The following is a 21800-nucleotide window of genomic DNA, read 5'->3' on the forward strand; positions in this document are numbered from 1 at the left end:
AATTAATCTACATTCATGTCAACATTTAGATGGATTTTATTAACATTGTAATTAATTTCATCTACATACAGGGCTCTAAATCAGTGGATTCACTTGCTTCTGTAAGGAGTTTGTGAAATCAAAAGCTTAAAATCATAGTTGAAAATATATCAAATACGAGCGTCAAAATATTTCAACAAAAATGAAAAACTAAATATATTCCTTGAAGCAAATGAAACTCCAGCAGATAACAGAATGGGAAACATAAGGAATGCAATGATAAGTGTTGTAAATAGAAGATGGAAGACCCACAATTGGCACTCCATCTATAGAGCCCTTTATCTTTCAGCCCCCAACTTTCGAATATCGATCCGTTCAGTCTGGTCTTGCATTGCCAGCCCCTCCGACACATCTGCAAGTGATTTGAGATTGCATTTGATCAATGCTTCAACAAAGAAACATGTTTCATCTTTGGTATTACCCTCCGGTACATCCACCACGAAGGATTCGATCACTAGTGTCCCAGGTCTTCCATCTATTATCTCCGGATGGACTGATATGATGGAAGAGTAGTTCTGTATCCAAAAGTATAAATTGAAGATCCAATGACTTAGTTGCAGGCTTTTTAATAATGCTTAGACAATCAACAACTATCTTCATCCACAAACACCAAGGGAATGCATTAAATTGCTTAGTTCATGTAGGATGAACCAAAATGATAGAGAAAAACCTGAAGTCGATGATCCCCACCGATAATCCTTATGCTTAGGATATGCTCATTATCATCTAGGAGTTCCAGTCTTTCAGTACTCGTAGTCGCCGGGAGTCCCGACTTGACATCCACTTCTCTAAGACTCCCAATTTCAAGGTTTCCTGGCGCCACACACCGGCTGACAAAGGGTTTATACTTCTGAGGTTCATCAAATCTTCTCACCAAAGACCATACCTGTAATGAAACAAAGCAATTTATGCATATTCTTGAAAATGAAAACTGAGAACACCAAGTATCCGGACATGAATATGATATTAGACCGACCCTTTAAATATACGAAAATGAACTGTATCATACCCGTATTTGAAATGATGATAGATACCAAATTCACAAGAAAAAGAAAGAGCTAAAATTATGGAAAAATGCATTGTTTGTAATCTACAGGATCAGAATATCCACTATTAGTTATTCTTGCCATTTTTCTGGCATATTCTACTTCCACTGAACCCCTCTAAAATACAAACCATTCATTTCGTAAGTCCAAATTGGACTAAAATAAAAATCATTTTGCAGACCATTCCTTTTAGTTCAACTAAATCTTAACCCCCATTGTTCCTAAAGGTAGCATCTATATATACCATCCAAATGAATAACTCAAACCAATCAAAATCCACATACTCGTTCACATGGTTTCAGTCATGCAGAGTGTTGTAAAGGGGTTGAAATTTTCTCAGAAAATGTTCTTCTCTTTTGGCCAATAGAAAATGTTGATAATAACAAGGATCACAAATCAAGGATTTAGCATTACAAAAGCATCTGAGAAGCAAATAAGAGAACTTTTTTAATATCAGATTTCAAGAGAATTCATATGAAAAATCAAAACGCAGATCAAGAGTTAATTGTACTCAATAAGAATCCGACAAACATTGAAAAACTCAACTCAGAGAAGATGAAAAAAAAACAACTAGAAAAAGAAAATCAATGATCTTTATTTGTAAATAAATCAAAAACAAAATTTAAAAGAAGATGCTTAACGAGAAAAAAAAAACAAGGAGAGAGCGTAACCAGAGGAAGAGGAGCTTTGATGAGCTTAACGAGAGCTGAACTACACTGATTCTCTCCAGCCTCATGCCTGTGATGCCTCTTTATATACTCAGTCGCCGCCGCACTGCTACTCACGTTCATTTTCCCCCCTCTTCTTCTTATTATCCGTCACTTCTCTCTTATTACGAAATTAAGAAAAAAAAAACTCAACCGGTTCTGGTTTGCCGGCGGGAAGCACTCCGATCAGCGACCAAAAACTGTTTTATCTGAAGAGAATTAAAGAAGAGGCTGTAAATCATCGCCATTGAAAAGGAAGAAGAAAAGCTAAGGCTACTCCATATCATCTATCTCATCATCTGACAAATGATAAATATATTTTAATATGATAAAAAAGAATCGAACCAATTTATAAAAATCAAAACAAAATACTTGAATTTTATTTTATTTTTATTTGCTGATCAGCAATCAGCTGAGCTTAGCTTAATGTTATTATTACGAGAGCTGCCATAGCTTTTGTCCGCTTCTGCTTTTGTCGTTTCTGTTACTTCCCTTTGTGTTAAAAACACACCAAAACTAACTTTGCCATGCCGCCTCCAATTCTAAACTAACCTTATTTTCCGGGTCTAATTTTGGTTTTAGTCCTCTATCATTTAACATTTAATCCTCTACCTTAATTTGACATAATTTGTAGCTCCAAATTAATAATCCCATTCAATACATGAATTTCTTTTTACTGTTCTTAGATCATTAAAGTTGCATTTTAAATTTTTTTTGGTAATTTCCATATTCGTCTTACTGTCTATATTCGAGATTCATGATTGTCTCTCTCAATAATATCATCTTCAAGTTTGAACTCACATTCTCTCATTGAGAGCACAATGTGTGCTACAATCACATAAACTCTTACTATATTTAGTACAAATTACATTTTTTTGATACATTAGTAAAAGTTAGATATTAAATAATATTATTATACACATTGTAATTAATTTCATTATATTATCATTTAAAAAAACTGAAACATTGATAATTATAATTTTTTTGAGATATGTAACCACAAACATAATTTATAATATTTGTAAATATATTATAATACTTTCTTATAAATTATTGGTAATTTATATATTATATAATATTTAAATATGATGCTTACTATAATAACATTGTCCACAAAACTAGCTAAGAACATATTCAGATAATAAAAACTATTCTTGCTAACCCAATCTAGCCAGTTTGACAACTAAAAATATTTTTAAATTAAAAAATGATTCCAAGTTTAAATTAATTAAAAAGGACAAATATGTAGCTTAACAATTTAATTTTTTATTTAAATCTTTATATATAATTGATATATAGTCTAGTCAAACAAATTTTGGCTCTTCCATAACTCACCCTTAACAAAAAAAAAAGTTTTATTAATACCAAAGAGATTGGATTAATTTCTTTCTTGAGAATAAGATTAAATTATTTCAAATAATTAAAACTTCTTTTTTTCTCAATACAACTGATTTAGTTTCAAACTCTAAGGTTGAACCAAAATAAATATCCTAGGAGAAATCTTAGCCAAAGTATGAGAACTACATGTAGTACCAGCTGATTGAATTTTAATTCGATTGGCATGGGTATTGTTGTTAATGTAAGAATATGTGAGTTTGAGTGTGCTAAAGCCTATGAATAGTTGTAAATATTGTATTAAAAAGAATAGATATGATCAGAACTTATAATCAAATTGTTAAAAAAAAATAGAGACGGAGAGAGAGAGCATGACTCCCTTCCTTTTGGATTGGTTAAACTCTTGGATTTATGTCCTATTTTTCCTTAGCTTTTGGGCTTATTTTTATAGCTTGTAATAAGCTGGATGCTTGTTGTTTCAACACATACTCTTTATTTATGTCTTTGGAATGCATGCTTTCTATCTATATGCTTGACAATTGGAAATGCATATTGATAGGGGAGCATTTAGTCTTTTGAGTTTGTGATTTTTGAAGAAGATTATTAATAGGGATATGTTATTCACTGATATTTGCTTATTGATTAATATATGAGATTGTAATATTTATTTATTACGTAAATTTGTCAAAATGTTAAAAAGGGAGATTGTTGAAATATTGTTTGCCCAATTCAATGTTGCAACATAAATTGTGATGGGAATAGCTTAAATATAGTCTTTATCACGCACAGTGTTGCAACATGAGTTTCAACAGAAAGTATGACAAACAATGTAAGTTTTTATAGGTTGGTAATTTTGACTTGCATCAATGTAATGGTTTTGCATTTTGAAATATGCAACAAATGTAAGATTTTGTTGTAAAAAGAAATTAGATAAATTTACATAAAACTCATGCGCAACAAGTGTTTTCAGTATTTTAATCATTACTTGGTACACTTGTGAATACTCAAAATCAACAAAAAGGAAGAAGAGAAAGTCAACCATGAAGTTTTAGATTCGAAAATCAAGGCTACTAATTAAGATCATACCATTGTGGAGAGAGATGCTAGTGATAATGATTTTGTTGTTGAAAGTAAGAGATAGAAATCTAGAAGTAGAGGAAGGTGAAGGAAAAGGAAGATAATAAGAAGGTGGTGAAGGAAAGTAAAGAAAAAAAAGGGAGGAAGGGGGAAGAAGAAGAAGAAGAAAGAGGAGGAAAAGAAGCTAATTATGTTATTATTAGTTTTTGTACTATGCGTAAGTTGTGAATTCAGTCTCTATACTTTAATTTGGTTAATTTTGATTCTATATTTTTTCGAGTTTTGAAATTTCAGTCATACAATAGCAGTATATTTGTTAGGTCAAATTTTGTTATTAGTCTCAAATTATGCATAACTTGTGGATTTAATCCATATTCTTCACTTTGATCATTTTTAATTTCTATACTTCTTGAATTTTATAATTTCAACCACAATTCAAATGGTAACTGTTAAATCCATTATCTAAAATGATGTAGCTTTTCTATAAGTATTATATGAAAATAACAAGTTGGCATGTCATTATACGCATATGATAATATATTTGCCACATAATAATTTTAAAATAACATAATTTAACGGATGTTGTTTAATTGGGATTGAAATTATAAAATTCAAAAAAGTACACAAGTTAAAGTTGACCAAATTAGAATAAAGAGACTAAATCCACAGTTTGCATACAATACAAGGACTTGTAGCAAAATATAACCTAAAAATAATTTTAATTTACTTCCATTATATAATTTATAAAAGCTTTCATCACTACTAACTTAAAAAAAATTATTGTATAAATAAGTTTAAAGTTAGATAATTAAATATTTTTCAAAACATATAAAATTTAATATTTTTAACAGTACCTAATATTCTTTACAAATTTTAATTTAGAAGAAAATGCCTACATACTGAAATGTTATCTCACTTATTTTTAATTTACTAATTTCTAATCTACAATAATTTTTACTTTTATTTAATAATTTTTAATATAAAATAGGGTTTTTTTTCGAATGACCAAAATGATAGATTATTTGTGTAATTTACTTTTTTTTTTAAAAATCTTTGTTAGTTTTTGTTTAAATATTGTTACTTTTAATACAATATAAGTTGTTATCATATCCGCGTCTAGAACTATTCATAGTCTCTCCTCAACTTTTAACTAGGAGGATAATGCGTTTCAGCACACTCAAACTCACGTCATCCTATTCTGTAACAATGTTGATTTTAATCGAACTAAGACTCAATTAGTGGCATATCTAGGGAGGTTGATAGGGCCCGACCCCCTTAAAATGGGAAATTATCCATTTATGCCCTTTAAAAATTTAAAAATTTTAAATTGGTAAAGATAAATTACATTTTAACCCCTAAAAATAACAAAATTTAATTTAATCATTTAAAAATTATAAATATATAAACTATTAAAATTATTAATTTCTGCCCCTAAAAATATTTTCTGACCTCACCGCTCAATTAAGCTAAATATATGTGTAGTCAATTCTAGTGCAACTTTAATTGAATTGCTTAAAAGACACTTGGTATTAAATGCGAAATAAATACAAGATGGTAATAAATAGTTTTCTAGTTTACAAGTTTATATAATTAGAGACGCGTTATGAAAGAAAGCTTTGAAAAACAGTTTAAACGAAAATGGTTGAGAAAAAAAAGTAAATCTCATATTCCCATGCTAGATTCCGTCAACCCCCTCCCACCTAACTCCATCAAAAATATCAATCCCATTCGATTTGATTTAAGTGATTTTGGTTTTATTTAATTAGTGGCACAACCCTCACTTTTTGTAAATCACCAATCAATAATGGGTTTTAAAAAAATTAAATTTTTAGTGACGTTGGTGGTATTGGTATAAATTTTCAATAAAATATTCATATTTTTTACTACATATGGAATAAATAATAATAATTTTTAATGATACCATCTAATACATTGACAACACCGATAAATTTTTTTGAAAAAATAAAGCTCATAAAAAAAATTACATTAGAGACCGATTCATAATCAATCTTCACTTTGACGATAAACATCTGACGAAAAAAAAACATAAATTTAAATGTGTTTAAACGTGTTTTTTCATACCTTCACCCGTACACCACCGCGTATGAACTCTCAGTTCTCACTTTTATTGCTCCATTCGCATTTATTTTAATCCAATTTTTCTAACCATTTTCTGACGCCTTTGTCGCTCACCTTGATTTGCAGCCTCAATATTCCTCAACCACCCCAAACTATTATCTTCCATTACCAAATAGTACTACGTTCCTCTGTTTCCCTAATTTTCGGCAATACTATTCCAAATCACACTGAAATCACCTGTCATTAACCCTGGTCCATCAACCAAACTTGCAATAAGTCTAAGACAATGAGTGTAGAAATCAACAAAAATATAAAATTTGCAATTATCCGCTAGTGTGAGATCAGTAGATTAAGGTTAAATAAAAAGTTGTATCGAGTTAATGGTTGAATAAAATTATTCTTTAATGAAGTTCCGTAAAGGTAAGATTAGTAAATCTTATATGCATTAACAAATTTGTCTTGTTCTAACTCTTGCTTTAACAACTAAAAGCAATTTTTTCTTCATCATCCATGAAAAAGCAAAGCAAAAGTGAATAAACAATCCCGCCATCTTCCTCCCCAACGCAAACTAATATATGTTGCTAAATATGGAATCCATCCTTTGGCTGAAGCCAGTTAACTCTTGGGATTTCTTCAACTATTTGTAAACCATACACACTGGTATCACTTCTATGGAGAAGAGAAGAAGCGACCTTTGTTCTTTTGCTAAACTTTGCTATAAGTCCCTGTCCTATATCTAAGTTATGAATTTAGTCTTTGTAATTTAATTTAGTTAATTTTAATCCCTACATTTCAAATTGGTATGTTTTAATCCTTGTACTTTTTCAATTTTAAAATTCTAGTCCTAACACAAACTGTGGCAATTGATTTTTTTTCACTAAATTATATTATTAGTCACGTACTATGTATAAAATTGTAGATTTAGTCTATATTCTCTAATTTGATCATTCTTAGTTCTTATATATTTTGAAATTTCAATCTTAACACAAATGATAGTCGTTAAATCGATTAACTAATTTTTTTGTTAATAATTTGTGGAAATAGCAAGCTAACATAGTTTTACACGGGTGATAATATGTTACCGCATAAAATGATATAAATAATAGAACTTAACTTAAAGAATTTAATAGCTATCATTTAGTAAGGACTAAAATTTCAAGTTTTGAAAAGTATAAAAATTAAAAATGACCAAATTAAAGTATAAGGATTAAATCAATAACTTACACATAGTATTAGAGTAATAGCAACACCAACCAAAATCAATATGGAATATATTACTTTTTGTAACATTTCGATTAAAAGTGATATTGAGTTTTAGGGTTGATTTAATGAAAATTCATAATTTACTAATAATATTAGCAATTATCTTTTATTAAATCAACTCTAAACCTTGAAAAAGATAACAATAATTAACTTTCATTAACAAAATCGATGAAATCCAAACCTAATGATATTAGCACTTAACATTCATCAAATTAACTCTGAAATTTGATAAAAGTTTTAAATGAAACAACTTACGATAAGAGTTAAAAGGCCATGTATTCTTTTTTAATATTTTTCTCAATAAGATTTTAATGAGGCATATTCATTGATCGTTACTAACATCTAGGAAGGAATGTTTTAACTCGTAATTTATTATGAATGCCTGTAACTCTCAATGAAAGTATTTGTTAATTTGATTCAATGATGCTTAACCTTTAATGAAGTAGTCCCAAATAATTTATTCTCATAAATCATATAATTGGATGTGATCATATCAACACTAATACATTAAATTTCATCGAAACTCCACATTTAAGCGTAACTAGACTAGAATAGTCCTAAAATGGATAATCTCTTGAGGAATTCTTGTATTTCATCCCTAAAAGTTTTTATGTGCAATCATCCAAAAGGTTTTTATACATGCAATTATATTTTTATTTATTCTATATAATTTATGGGAAACTAGGATATTATTCATCTAATTTTGAGTGTTTTTATTTTTATGCTAACTAATTAATAATAAAAAAAGATAAAATTAAATAGTCAAGTGATGATTTTATAACTTTTTTGATCAAAAAAATGACTAATAATTGGGTGATCTTTTTTGTAACTTTTCATAGTTTAGTGAAAAAAAAAAACCAAAATTGCTTAATTTTTTGTTTTTTTATTAATTAATTTATAACAAGAAAAAGAAAGTGGTTTAATACACTAATTGTTTGTTCTTCAAATATAATCTAGTTGAAGAAAGGAAGCCTGGGATTTGTTCCATTTGGCTAGACGTAATAGGAAAGCTAAGACTTCTGATGGATCGCGTAAGGAGTACCATGCTTTTGTTTCCTTCGGAATGGAAGATACTACGATGGGAAACCCTTCCCTTTTACCTGCTATCACCTGTAAACACCATCTCCATAATTTTGAAAACTCATTTCCAGATATTCATAATTTGAATGGGTTAAGCATACGAATATTTTAATGAAAATGAAAAATGAGACCTTGAATGCATCTTCGTCAGTTTGATCATCTCCAATGTACAAAGAGAGAACATCATCGGCATTGCTGAACCCTAAAGTGTGAAGCAAATAATTGAGGGCATCACCTTTGTTCCACTCAATTGATGGCCGCACTTCTATTACCTTGTTTATTTTACAATTAAAAGAAATCCTTTTTAATACCAATCTGAAAGAAACTGAACCATTTTGCAGTAATATTGCTTTGCTTTATTTATCCTACCATTTTACCCTCAGTAAGACGAAATTCGGGACGATTTTCAACCACAGATTTCACTTTCTCCTTCAAATTTCCTTGATCCTTCAAAACATATAATTGTCAGAGATATGATTAATAGTCTGAGTTAGCCAGAGTCCTAAAAACATATATGCATCCAACAGTGGGAGGCAAGTAATTTTACCTGCGGTGGAACTTGTCGATAATGTACAGAGATGCAAAACATGTTGTCCTCTATCTTAGAACCTTGTGTTTCTCTAATCTTGTGCTCCAACTCCATTGAGATCTGTCACAAACAAATGGAGTAACCTATTTAATTAAAACAGTTTTAAAAACCTCAGCTAAAATTTACTCTGCAACCTAATTACCTCTTGAATTGCAGGTAAAAATAACTTAGCGGGTTGAAAGGCGCCTTCATTTCCCTACCAAATCCAAAAAACAAACCCATCCCTAAAGTGGATATTAATTTACTTTTTGTATATTCTTAAATATTGGATCCTTACCGTCAAACTAACCTTTTTATCACGGGATTTGGGAGGTTGCATAATGTCTAGCCCATGACTTCCAGCATAACATACATTATTTAACTGTACAAATTCTTTAACCTGAAGAAGCAATGGCTTAATCCCATTTATTCTTAGCTCCATAAAACTAAACATTTAATCTAAAATTTAACCCTCGTCGATGGATATGTTACCTTGTCTCGGCTCCTACCGCTGATTATAGATGTTGGAAATTGCTTTGCTACTTCACGCAGTGCCACACGCATCTGACAGTGAAGAACTTTGTATATGTAGTATATATCAATGATTCACATTTAACAGCTGATATGAAGATGACGTTTTTTGTGCGTGCATGCATACATACGTAAAATAATGAATGGGTACCTCAGTAGACATGAAAGCCTTATCAGGGTCTTCAACAATTGGGGAAAGTGTGCCGTCATAGTCTAAAAACACCACCACCTTTTTCCCCTTTGCTTCTTTCATTATGCAATCAAATGAGTTCAATGCAGAAGGGTGCTTCAGCTTATCATAATATTAATAACAAATGTCAGTCAACCAAAACCCTTGTTTGAATATGTGATAGACAGAGTTATCGACATAAATATTAATTTCGAAAAAATAAATCGAAGCAATATGTGAAAGATTAGACAAAAGAATTACCAGCCAGGAAGCATAGGCTTCAACATCAGGTAGCATAGAGTCAGGATCATCATAGAAAGGTTTTAATTTCTGTTTATTGGAATGTGATATTTGAAACTCCATTAAATTAATGTCTCTGCTTAAAAACTTTGCCATGTTTCTCTGACAGCTTTGGTGACCAGAAATGGAAGTTCATTAGTAAAATTATATCAATATGAAAGAAAGAAATTTTCTAACAATCACTGATTAGTTTCATGATACCTGTTTATTGCTACTGTTGATCCTCAAAGCTTTTAAAAAAAAACGAGGGTTTGTTCTCAAGATTCTGTCCAGTATTTATGAATCACTGTCCACAAAAAAGAAAAGAAAATTGCTTCACCACTATATTGCCAATACCATAACACTATATATAGATACAAATACTTCATAATCAAGCAAAACAAATGTGTATCCAATGTTAAAAGAAAAAGGTAAAAAACAAATAATCCATGAAAAAAGCTTGACTTTCTTTTGCTGGAAAATACATATATATTTATATATTCACCAAATTATCAAAAAGGATGTTTGTAGATTAATATGATTATAATCATAGAGTAAAACAAATGAAACATCTATACTAATATGGAGTTTCTTATTGAGTTACTTTTATGTGTTAAATAATAATTGGAGTATTAAAATTAAGAGTATTTATGTTTTTCAATTTTTTTAAAAATAAGTACACCTTGAATTTTTATTTTTGCTTTTATAAAAGATAAAAGTAAAAATGACAATGAGGACTTGATCATACTGATAAAAATTAAGTTTTTCGATTTTTTTTTTGTGAAAAGAAGACATTACAAAGCTAAATTACATTAAATATTTGAGAGGTATAGAAGTTCTTCTCTTTGTCTGTTTTAAGAGAATCTAACACTTCTTCTGAAAGGATTTCAACATAGTCAGTACATTGATTCTCCTCATCGGGAATGTATCTTAAAATTCATTGATTTTTTTGAGACAAATTTCGGACTTTAAATATTAAAGTTTGGTGTTTCACTTTTTGAAAAATTATTTGATTGTCTGACTTGACTTGAATTATTCAATTTAGTGTTTATCTTAATTAGAATTGTCGATATAATTAATTAATTAATTAATTATGATTTTTTTTATTTGCCAAAATTATTAACTAAAACTTAAAATTTTATGGTTAAAAAAATTGAAGTGCAATTATTCAAAAAAAAATTAAAGTAGAAGATAATGAGCCCACAAAAACATGATTTGCTGTAAAATAGTTTTGAACCGATTTAAGATTAGAGACGCATTATGAGACTTACTAGAATCCAATGCACTCTTTCTTTTTTCCTTTTTTGCATGAAAATAAGTAGTGTTTATATTACAACTTGATTTTGATTGATGCATGGAAATTTTCTAACAAAATAATACATTAAAAAGGAATATTATTTTTTAAAAGAAAGTAAAAAGTTACTTTTCAAATAAAAAGGTGATTACTTTTTTATATATAAAAATAAAAATAAAGAATGGTGCCACTTGATTTTGTGATACTAAACTTTCAAATTTATTAAAATGAAAGTAGTTGCTACCGAAATAATAATTTGTAATGGAGGGTCGATTGAGTCTTAATTCAATTGGTATTGACATTGTTCCTATTGCAAGAGGACATGGATTTGAGTGCGCTAAAACGCATTATCCTCTTATTTAAGGGTTGGGTAGGGGTTACGGGTAGTCTTTGACATTATATCAAAAAGAGCAGAACCACAAAATAGTTTGTACTCTTTTTTTTCTTAGAAAAATTAGTAAGCGGATTAGGTTTTCATCAATTATATTATGATAATTAAGTCCTTTTGTGACTGAAAATTGATAACAGAGATGAAGTTATATTTGGAAAGGCCATTTTCATGGAAAACAAAGAAAAGTGTTATGTATTTTTAAAAGCAAAATTATTGGGGGGGGGGGGTTAATTCACCAGAATGGATGGTTTTAAGAAAGGTCGCCGTTAAGTGTCTCAGTTGAAAACTTGATGTCGAAAAAGAAAGCACATAAAAATATGTTTTCTGAAAAAAATAAAGGTACATTATTATGATTAAAATCATATAAGGTTAGATTTGATGAGTCGACATTGCATGGCTGATGCTTAATGTTAAAAGGGTTTTGTCTCCGTTGTGTTGCCATGAACTGATTCAGCTGATACTGACTTCCCCTTCAAAGTATTTCCATTTTCAATTTAATCCATTCTATCGGCTTTAATCTTGGTCCATTATTTATTATTGAAATTCATAATTTAATTAACTTACTCTATATTTTTTTTGTTTATTTTATATATATAATATTTTATTTTATTTTATTTATATAAAATTATAAAAATAAGTCAATCAATCAACTTAGGCGATTAACATTAAGTTGATTTGGGTAGGTTGGTTGATTAAGCTGATTGTTTAAGATTGTCAGTTAAATTAGAAAAATCCAAAAAAAAAAACCCGAATGCTTATTTAAAATACGATGTGAACACTAAATTTAAAATACATAATAATTTATATATAAAATTTAAAAATGAGAGGCGACCGCCCCGCCACCCTGATCCATCTCTACCTCTTCCTTTACCGTTTTCCTGTTATGACATGTCACACAGGCTGGAGACATCCAATTTTCTTATAATCTTATTTAATATCGCTTTCATCTTTGATATATATATATGGAAGAAATTTGAAATAAGGACATGAAACAAATGTGTCCAATCGATATCAGAAAATATTTCAATCAATAATGGAGCTTTATTATATTCTTATTTCCATTATTTGATTTTTTTTGAATTTTTAAAAAAAAAATTATAAATCAACGTACTCATTCTTAATTTAAAAAAAAAACTAAAATATAATCTGAAATACAAAACCCCAAATGCATGATGGTTTTAAATATAGATGAGAAAAAGCATGCATGCACATATTTAAATATTTTTTGAATTATTTTGGGGTTAAAATTGTTTAGCCTCCAAAAGTTAATGAACAAATAATCGCTAGAAATTTATAATTCTAATTTGGGTCGTATTAAATTAATTTGGATTTAAAAGTAAATTAGGAGTGACAGAAGAAACGGTACGTAGTTTTCCCTTCATGAAAGGTTGTTTCCATGGAAACATGATTTTTATTATAACGCCACTAAGATTCCACCAAATGTAACACATTTCTTGGCTTTTTCACTCTTTTTTCCCCTATACCTTCACATGACAAGACAGCCAATTTAAGGTTTGCTTTTTCTCCCGACATTTTTAAAGCTTGATAGTGATTTTTAATGAATAATATCCCAAGATTTACCCTTTGAATTTTTTGCCTAAATTTTTAAAGCCGATATCTCCATTTATTAATAGCATTTGTTTTCAAGGGTTAATATATAGTTTGTTGTCTGAATTTATTCAGAATTACTTATTTTATCTAAAATAATTATTTTTTAATTCATATCTACCATGTGTCATACTAAAAGATTATCAAGTGTCACTATAGGATCGCTCATCAATGCCACATTAGCATAAACTAATGGTGCTAGTGTTGAGGTACTAACCTAGGTAATAGAATACAAGTTTAAGTACTAATTAGGTACAAAAAATATTTAGTACCAACTAAATATTTTTAGACAAGTTGAAAGAACAAATTATATATTAACCATTTTTTTCTTCCAAACAAATAAATACGCACTTAAATGTGCCCAAAGTAATATCATTGTAAATCAAATTAAGACTTGATTTATTATTTATGTTTTTTATTAATTTGTTTCTCTGACACGGACAGCCATTAATAGGATGCTTTTGAAGAGAAGCACCAAAATCCCGTCCTTGTTCTCCCACAAACATCGCATGTTCAAAGAGCACACATGTATCCAATGCAGCCATGAATTGACTCGTCTTCTTCCTTTTATTCAACTTGGATCTAACGTTTACAACAATATTGCATTCATTTTAAAAAAGTAAAATCAGTTAATTGTATAATTTTGTATCATGTTAATACATTAATTAATATGTAAATTTTTATATTTTGATTGATTAAATAGGTAAAACTATTTTTTTTAAAGGATAACCCTATTTGTATATACCAACAAAGCATTCACCTTAAATTTTACTTATATTTTCAACCCAACCTAAATAATAACAAAAAATTATCAATACCTCGTCACCAAATACAAAAAATTTATTTTACGAAAACTGTAAAAATAACACCGTTATTAAATTTTTTATATAAAGAATTAACAAATATTATGGTATTGCAAAAATTATGTAATAAATATATTTATTAAAAATATATAAAAATTGAATAAAATTTTTATTCAAATATGTTTAAATCCATTATGTCGCATAATGTACTTTTTGAGTTTATATAAAAATATGTTTATAAAAATATAATTTACTTAAAAAGGATTCAATTTTGCGTGTTTACCAATAATTATAATTTTTTAATGGTATAACTGTTAAGTTTTTGTAAACAACTTTTTAACTTAGTGGTAAAAATATTTTGTATTAAGCATTAGCGCTTGTTATAGAAAAAAAAATTATGTTAATTTTTTAGTTTTCCTAATTTATGAAAGTTAATTTCTGAAAAATTATTAAATTTTTATAAAATAGAGAAATATAATTCAAATTTGTTTTAAATGGTTTCCTTCAATAGACAAAGAAACGACCCAATCACTGTCAAGTATTAAAACATGCCTCTAACCGTTTTTCAGGTATAAACCCACCTACAAAGAAGGAAACAACTGATCAGTGGAACTACAATCTCAACCTTACACGTGGATAATCTGATTAAGACCTGTCGATTGAGGCCTGAGTCGAAGAGACAAACAAAGCAACAAAGTCCAGTGAATAAAGTCAGTCAATCAGTCGGGCGAACAAGAGACTAATTAATTTTAGGGTAAATTATATCTAAGGTCACTAAACTATTAGTAAGTTTATATTTTAATTATTTAACTTTAAAAAGTTATAAAATGGTCACTAAACTATTTGAAAGTTTTTGTTTTCTAAGTTATTGGGCTATTAAGTTTTTTTTTTAAAGGTCTGGGTAGCGAGTTCTAAATAAAAATTAGACGAACGATAGATCAATACTTATCGATGAGTAGAAAAACATACCTTAAATCCAAGTCAATTTGATAATCAGTGTCAAAGATTTAAAAAGAAAGTTGTTTGAATTTTGGTTCGTAAATTCGTCACATTCGAAGATGTTTCATGAAAAAATATTGAATTATAGAAGAGAATGAGAGGGAGAACTTTTAATCGGTGCAAATGGTGTGAATAAAGAAGACTGAATAACAACAATTTTTAGAGTTCATTGACTTAAACGAAAACATTTAAATGATTTTATAATTTTTTAAAATCAAATTATTAAAACATAAATTTACTAATAATTTTATTTAAGTTAATCCTAATTTTAAGATTCCAATTTTTGTTTATTTTGGTAATCGTAGTTATTCAGTGAATAAGGATATTAATAAAATTTCATTTGCTATTTTTTATAGATAATCTTGGAGAACAATAATATTTTACAAATGGAACTATGTCCACCGATCAAGGAAAATTAATTATACTGGAAATGATACGTATAAATAAATACATAAGAAATTATGCACTGAAAAAAAAGTTCATATTTAAATTTATTGATACTTGTTATTATACTTTTAAACTAAAAGTAAATTTGCTACTTTATATTTATTTTCTCTACTGCTCATATACAGAATGCACACTGATTAAATGAATACAACTTCTTTCAATTCTTCTGCAATGATATCTTCCTTTGCAAACAATTCTATGCATCTAGTAGGGTTTTAGGTACGCTGATAACGTTTACTTGTGTTTTTTAATTTTAATTTTGGATTTTTTGTTACTTTTTAACCAAACTTTTTATTGTTTTATATCATTTAATAAAATTTTAAAACTTTTCATAAAATTTTTTTTAAAAATATTTTTTCAAGTACATAAAAAAAATCAATAATTTGATTTTTTTTTAAATTGTTTTTGATATAACACTATTAATTTATTTTCACTAGTTTAATTATAAAACATTTATATATACAAATTAAAATTAAGTATAAATTAAACAAAAATAAAATTCAATTCAATTTCATAAACTCTAGAATGGCAGGAAGATAGTGTTAAGACTGTAAAACGATGGTGTTAAACCATCTTAAACTAGGCATTAAATGTAGATTTGAATCAAACCTAACATATAAATTAAATTGTCAACATGTGTTTATTGTTCCACCAACTTGAATCTAATATTATCAATAAAATTTAAAAAGACTTTTTTTCACACGTTGGATGTAAATTATTTGTTCAATAAAGAAAAACGTGTTTATAATTTGATTATGTGCTTTTAAACATGCTCCAAATTAAATTTGAGCTCACATTTAGTGCTCAAGCTAATGACTAGATTGAATGACTGATACTTAAAAGGATTCAATTAAAACATCTGAAGTTTAAAGACTAAATTAAAATATGAACCATAATTTGAGGGTGTTTGATATAAGTAAATACAGTATGTTGATTTCTGTAATGGCGGAAAAAAAAAACCCTAAGGAAACAGAAAACAAGTTATACCAGAGATCGTTGTCTTCCCAGTCTCCTTTTGCAATGTAGACCTCCTTAGTACAAACCCCATAAAAATGTGAAGGTCCCAATCCCATGGCAACCGGACAGACTCCGATAGAGAGATTTCAAGTTCAGCAGTTCATATTTCACAACAGAATCAACATTTCATTACCATAAAAATTGACCCATCGGATCCCAAGTACTCTAACATTAACATTAACATTAACAGACGGGCAATGTGACACAACACTGAAGCAATCATCAGGAATACAGTACAAGCAGCAATTTCTATTAAATTTTGAGTATAGTCAAACCATGAGTTTTCAAATGAAGCTTTAATATCAAAGAAGGGGGGAAAATAATGGATTGCAATCGGATCCGACTATGGCACAAAGAAAAAAACAATGCAATTCCTAAGTTTGGATCAAGCTTGAAATTTCAAAACTCACTAACCTGGTGTAGTCAGCAGTCTCCAAATTCTATATTCCTTATCTTTTAGCATCCTATGGTTTCTCTTGGCAGGAACCGTTGGTTAATAATCATCCTTAGCTTGTTTGCTATACTCTACAAACTATCCTTCATTGCTCTTTTAACATCTCTTCCTTAGTTTTGCAGAAATTATCTTCCACGGGTGCTTTATCGGCTTCATTAATTACCTGAAGTAGATCCAAAGGGGTAGCTGCAGGGTCTAGCTCACGACATCCCGCTGGAGCATTATCAGCTTCTTGGCCTGTAAGCAAGTAATTAGGCACCTGATGGGAAAAGCGAAACATCTCTTCTTTTGGAATCCTCCTCACTTCCTTGGGGTCCATTTGCTTACAGAAAACTGTCCTAAAACCGGCAACCTTAGTTAGAAGGACCACAGAAACTCCTCCTTCCTCATTATAATCATCAAGCACTTCCACCATGTCATATTTGTGTATCACATCATCTGGTGTATGTTCATTCCAGTCAGGAGACCAGTTCCTGTAAAGAGCCCAGACATCCCCCTTCCTAGGATATATTCTAATTACTCCACGCAAGCCTTTAGTCCACTGAACCTTGTGGGAGAAAGAATTTAACGTTTCACTGATTTCATGTCTGCCACTTCTGAACTCCCCGCAAGTTTTGGAGAAACCAGAGCCTACCCAGTCCAGCTCACCAAATTCACTGTTGCTCCTAGAATTGAGCCAACTGATTTTCATCTTAAAAGGCTTCAAGGAGATCACCTTGTGAACTCGAGCATAGAAACGAGGCATCCCATCATCAGCATCATAAGCAGCCCAGACCTGGTCATCTTCAAAAGAACTTTCACCTCGATCCAAGTCAAAATTATGAAAATCGGGATCAGGAACATTTATAGACAATGGTGCAGTCCCTCTACCAGATTCATCAGGAGAAGAGGCAGGCACAGGCTGCTTGCCCTGATGATCTTTATTGGTATCACATCCATCTCCATTTGCCATGCTCCTTTGTTTCCTATTTTCTTTCTCTCTGGCCTTCCCTTTAACTTTGTCACCATTTTTAGCTTCAGTTACAGAGCTCAAGTCTTTAAGCTTTTTACGAATGACACGCAGGGCCTTATCCATCAGCATGTTACGAATTTCAGGTAATGACAATTCCCTCTGACTGATGTGCTTCTGATAGCTACCAGAATACCCATAGGTGTTTCCAATTCCGAAAAGACCCCTAGATTCAGATGTACTCCCCAAGCAAGGTCCATTTCCCATGGGCATTTGAGTTGCCAGTTTACCTGCATAACCATTAACATAAATGTCATCTTTTCTCTTTTTCGGGAGTCTCTCTGCTTTAAGAGCTTCTTCACGTTCCCTTTTCACTTTCTCTTGAGCCAATCTATCATGTTCTGAAATTTGAGATCTAGAAGAATTTGTTCCATAATTAAATGGATTGTTATTGTTATTTGCATCATGATGCCCAGAAGCCCGCTGCTGCTGGCTAGACCAATTTGTTGACTGGTAAACATTTTGAGGCGGGGCCTTTTCTAAAGCCAAAAAGGCCACATGACAATTAGGGCATAGAAGTGTGTCATTCAAGTAAACCCTGAGGTATTCATACTGTGTCTTGCATCTATTGCAAACAGTCCAAAAGGTTTCAGGCTTTTTATTAGGAGGAGGAGCAAATGAGGCTTGACCTACCCGGTTGTTACCGTTTTGAGTCCTAGCATTTGACTTTATGTTAGAACTAGAACTGTGAGAGCCATTTGTTCCAGGTGGCATTGATGAAACATCACTTTGAGTATGAAACTTTTGTTGTGTTCCTCTCAAATTTATCCTCTGGTTATATGCTAATCTCTTAGCCTGATCTGATAACAAGCTCCAGGCCTCTGAAACAAGCTTAAAAGCACCATCTGCGCCTACAAGCTTGTTTTTATCAGGGTGAAGCATCAGAGCCAGCTTCCTGTATTGTTTTCTCACCACCTCATCATCAGCATATGTGGTCACACCAAGCACACCATACCAATCTGCTTCCCCACTTACTTTATTCTCGGCAGAAATATAAACATCAAGTATTGTCAACATCTGGGTGATACCATCAAGGCCAGGATACAAATTTTGAGCCTTCATAGCAAACTTTTTAGCTCCAGCAAAATCCTTCTCTCTAACTTTCCTTTCAGCAATTTCTTTTGCCCTAAATGCCTCATCTTTGTTGCACTCCATAATTTCAGACGTTAATGTGTTTCTTCCTCACCTAGGTATTATGAATATGATGAAACTACAACCAAAACCCACAATTTGCAGCTTAAAGCTCTTTCATGCCTTAAGCCAGAGGTAATAGCTCCAAGTTATTTATGCCTGATCCAAAGGAAGAGAAGATTCTTAAATAAATATACGCACATAAAATAGAGAATTAATTGAGAAGCAAATGCATTACCAATTGGATATTATACTATAAGCTTATACTTCGCAAAAAACAAACAAAACAAAACAAATCTTTATTAAAACTCGAGTTTTGCTTGCTTTCTAGAGGAACTGATAATCTTAAACAGAGATTGCATGTTTCTGTATCTTACACTAGAATCTTATCTTAACCAGAAGCAAGTTTCACCATTCTTATAAAATTTCAACATCAATACAGACACATCTAACCACCCATTACCATCACAATACTTTCTCAAAGAATATTAATACCAAATCATTCATTTTCTCAAAAAGCTCAAGACATTCCATTTTTATCTCAGACGGTGACAGTTAATTTTGCAATACAAATTGAGGTGGAATAATGAATGATATGACCATCCTTCCAAGAAATATATCATTGCGCATTTACAAATCAGCTCTCTCGAGCCTGTAAGCATGAGAAAAAGAGTTTTATGTGGATTTATCGGCATTCATCTTACGCTCAGAAGTAAATGTGACCAGGAACCCAACCAACACAAGGAAACCAGGTACTTATAAGCAAAAGAGCATACAGAAGATACTGTATATGGTTATCTATGAACATAGTATTAGATGCCATAGTTAGATTCGTACATAAGGAAAGATACAACTATCATCTAACGTCTATGCATTGACAATGAACTGAGATTACCGATCCACCCAGAAAATACATCAATGGCTAAAACCTGTAGCAATTTTTCTCAAGATATTCCATTTGATATTAACCATGGTAGGCACATGCCGCATGACACAGTAGCTATTTATATTATTTTATTATTTCATTTTTATTCAGTAATTAGTAGAAATAGATAGATGAGTAGGATTATAAGTTATCTTTAGGGTTTAAACTTTAAATCTAGGGCTAGGATTAAAACTTCATTTACAAGTCTAGTATAAACAAGCTGTAAAATAGATTTACAGCCACGTTACAATTTTTCTCTCAAGACATGGGCTTCGGAAACTAGACTCTTTTATAAAGTTCTGTTTTCAAGAGTTTCAACTTCTATCTTACTCGTTTGTCAGCCTCATTTCTTTTGACTGCTGCTTTTTTCCCCCTAAACCGCACAGCACATACCAAGTCCTACTACTCGCCTCACATATACCCACAGCATTGACCAAACATGTTTAGTTCTTGCTATCCAGATAACAGCTGTCACAGATGAGAGCTTTCTACTTTGCAGACCTAATCAGCAGTTCTGGTGTGGTTTAGGGAGATTTTAGCAATGAACCAAGGCAAAGAAGATGAACAGTTTTCCATCATAATTCTAAGGCAGGCTAACCTTCACCAAGAACAACTAACATACCAAACGTAGAAAAGCCAAAAGTTTCTTACAGGGCAACAATATGACTCATAAATATATGAAAAGCAACAATTTAATATTTGATGAGATCACAATTTCACCAACTTGTTACGAGCAGCAATAAAACGTGCTTGGATTTTACACCTCACCACCATTTCCTCTTAAGAGAACAAACTCAATTTCTCAATCTTAAGAATATTAACAGTTCAATTCCTTTTCTACTTTATGAAACAGCCCAAAACCTCAAAACATTGTTTGTTCAAGATAAAAGAATTGCTAAGAAATTTCAAAAAACCTCCAATAGTCTCCATAAAGAACTAGATTAATTAACTTAAAAAGATTTAACAAAAAAAAAATCAACCTCGACAAACTTTCCTCGGCGTTTCTTAGTCTTTACTCGTAAACCAGAAACCAAAAAAAAAAAGATGATGATGAAATTTAGGTTACATTGAATAACAAAAACTAGAAACCCAAATGTAAGGGAAACTACAAGGAAAGGACACTGAAGAGTAAATTGAAATTTCCAGGTCTCCATGGATCTAAAGTTAAACCGTATTCTAACAAGGGTTATAACGATCAAATTAACCTTCCCAAATTCTATCACCCGCTAGAATTTTGAAAACCCTAGATTCTACAAACGTTCGACGAAAATTACAAGCCACAGAGAATTACGCGTCTTAAAAATGAGTAGAAATGAAAGTGGAAATAGAAAATATACCTTTGTAAAGAAAGTCTGCGAAGAAATTTTTGAATCTGAGACGAACATCAATCAGAGCGCACAATGACCCATTTGTCAAAAAGCCCTTGAGAACCTGAGGAAATTTGTTTTTTTTTGGGAGATTTTTTTTTAATTATTTTTTCTTTTTCTTTTTTTCCCCCGCTCAAGTTGGCCCAAAGAAATGAAAATTAAATTACTTTTCTGTGTTAACC

At 30.5% G+C, this 21800-nt stretch overlaps 3 protein-coding genes across 4 annotated transcripts; all 3 read right to left on the bottom strand.

Annotated features, from left to right (window-relative positions):
* Positions 1–170: 170 nt before the first annotated feature.
* Positions 171–2212, bottom strand: LOC107890765 (abscisic acid receptor PYL8). The gene is made up of 3 exons (XM_016815296.2): positions 1757–2212; positions 710–925; positions 171–554 (listed from the first exon to the last, which is right to left on the bottom strand). Exons 1-3 carry the CDS (start codon positions 1874–1876, stop codon positions 318–320), a joined length of 573 nt encoding a protein of 190 aa, XP_016670785.1. The 5' UTR covers positions 1877–2212; the 3' UTR covers positions 171–317.
* Positions 2213–8409: 6197 nt separating this feature from the next.
* LOC107892843 (probable trehalose-phosphate phosphatase D) lies at positions 8410–10532 on the bottom strand. 2 transcript variants are annotated; one of them, XM_016817882.2, is made up of 10 exons: positions 10396–10532; positions 10156–10303; positions 9877–10011; positions 9687–9758; positions 9505–9594; positions 9358–9411; positions 9174–9275; positions 8996–9073; positions 8758–8898; positions 8410–8656 (listed from the first exon to the last, which is right to left on the bottom strand). In XM_016817882.2, exons 2-10 carry the CDS (start codon positions 10288–10290, stop codon positions 8489–8491), a joined length of 975 nt encoding a protein of 324 aa, XP_016673371.1. In that variant the 5' UTR covers positions 10291–10303; positions 10396–10532; the 3' UTR covers positions 8410–8488. The 2 variants fall into 2 exon arrangements, with proteins under 2 accessions (XP_016673371.1, XP_016673370.1); XM_016817881.2 differs by having other exon boundaries at positions 9877–10017.
* A 6305-nt stretch (positions 10533–16837) lies between these two features.
* LOC107890766 (uncharacterized) lies at positions 16838–21800 on the bottom strand. Its single transcript, XM_016815298.2, has 2 exons — positions 21589–21800; positions 16838–19485 (listed from the first exon to the last, which is right to left on the bottom strand). The coding sequence occupies exon 2, from the start codon at positions 19348–19350 to the stop codon at positions 17272–17274; it is 2079 nt and encodes a 692-aa protein (XP_016670787.2). The 5' UTR covers positions 19351–19485; positions 21589–21800; the 3' UTR covers positions 16838–17271.

Source organism: Gossypium hirsutum, chromosome D09 (assembly GCF_007990345.1).
Source record: "Gossypium hirsutum isolate 1008001.06 chromosome D09, Gossypium_hirsutum_v2.1, whole genome shotgun sequence".
Classification (NCBI taxonomy): domain Eukaryota; kingdom Viridiplantae; phylum Streptophyta; class Magnoliopsida; order Malvales; family Malvaceae; genus Gossypium; species Gossypium hirsutum.

Excerpts from the sequence above, each read along its gene's own strand:
- LOC107890765 (XM_016815296.2), bottom strand. The coding sequence starts at position 1,876 with ATGAACGTGAGTAGCAGTGCGGCGGCGACTGAGTATATAAAGAGGCAT. Across the intron at positions 926-1,756 it reads TCAAAGCTCCTCTTCCTCTG|GTATGGTCTTTGGTGAGAAG; the intron begins GTTACGCTCTCT and ends GTTTCATTACAG. Across the intron at positions 555-709 it reads GTGGGGATCATCGACTTCAG|AACTACTCTTCCATCATATC; the intron begins GTTTTTCTCTAT and ends TTTTGGATACAG.
- LOC107892843 (XM_016817881.2), bottom strand. The coding sequence starts at position 10,290 with ATGGCAAAGTTTTTAAGCAGAGACATTAATTTAATGGAGTTTCAAATA. Across the intron at positions 9,759-9,876 it reads AGGCTTTCATGTCTACTGAG|ATGCGTGTGGCACTGCGTGA; the intron begins GTACCCATTCAT and ends CTTCACTGTCAG. Across the intron at positions 9,412-9,504 it reads CCAAATCCCGTGATAAAAAG|GGAAATGAAGGCGCCTTTCA; the intron begins GTTAGTTTGACG and ends TGGATTTGGTAG.
- LOC107890766 (XM_016815298.2), bottom strand. The coding sequence starts at position 19,350 with ATGGAGTGCAACAAAGATGAGGCATTTAGGGCAAAAGAAATTGCTGAA.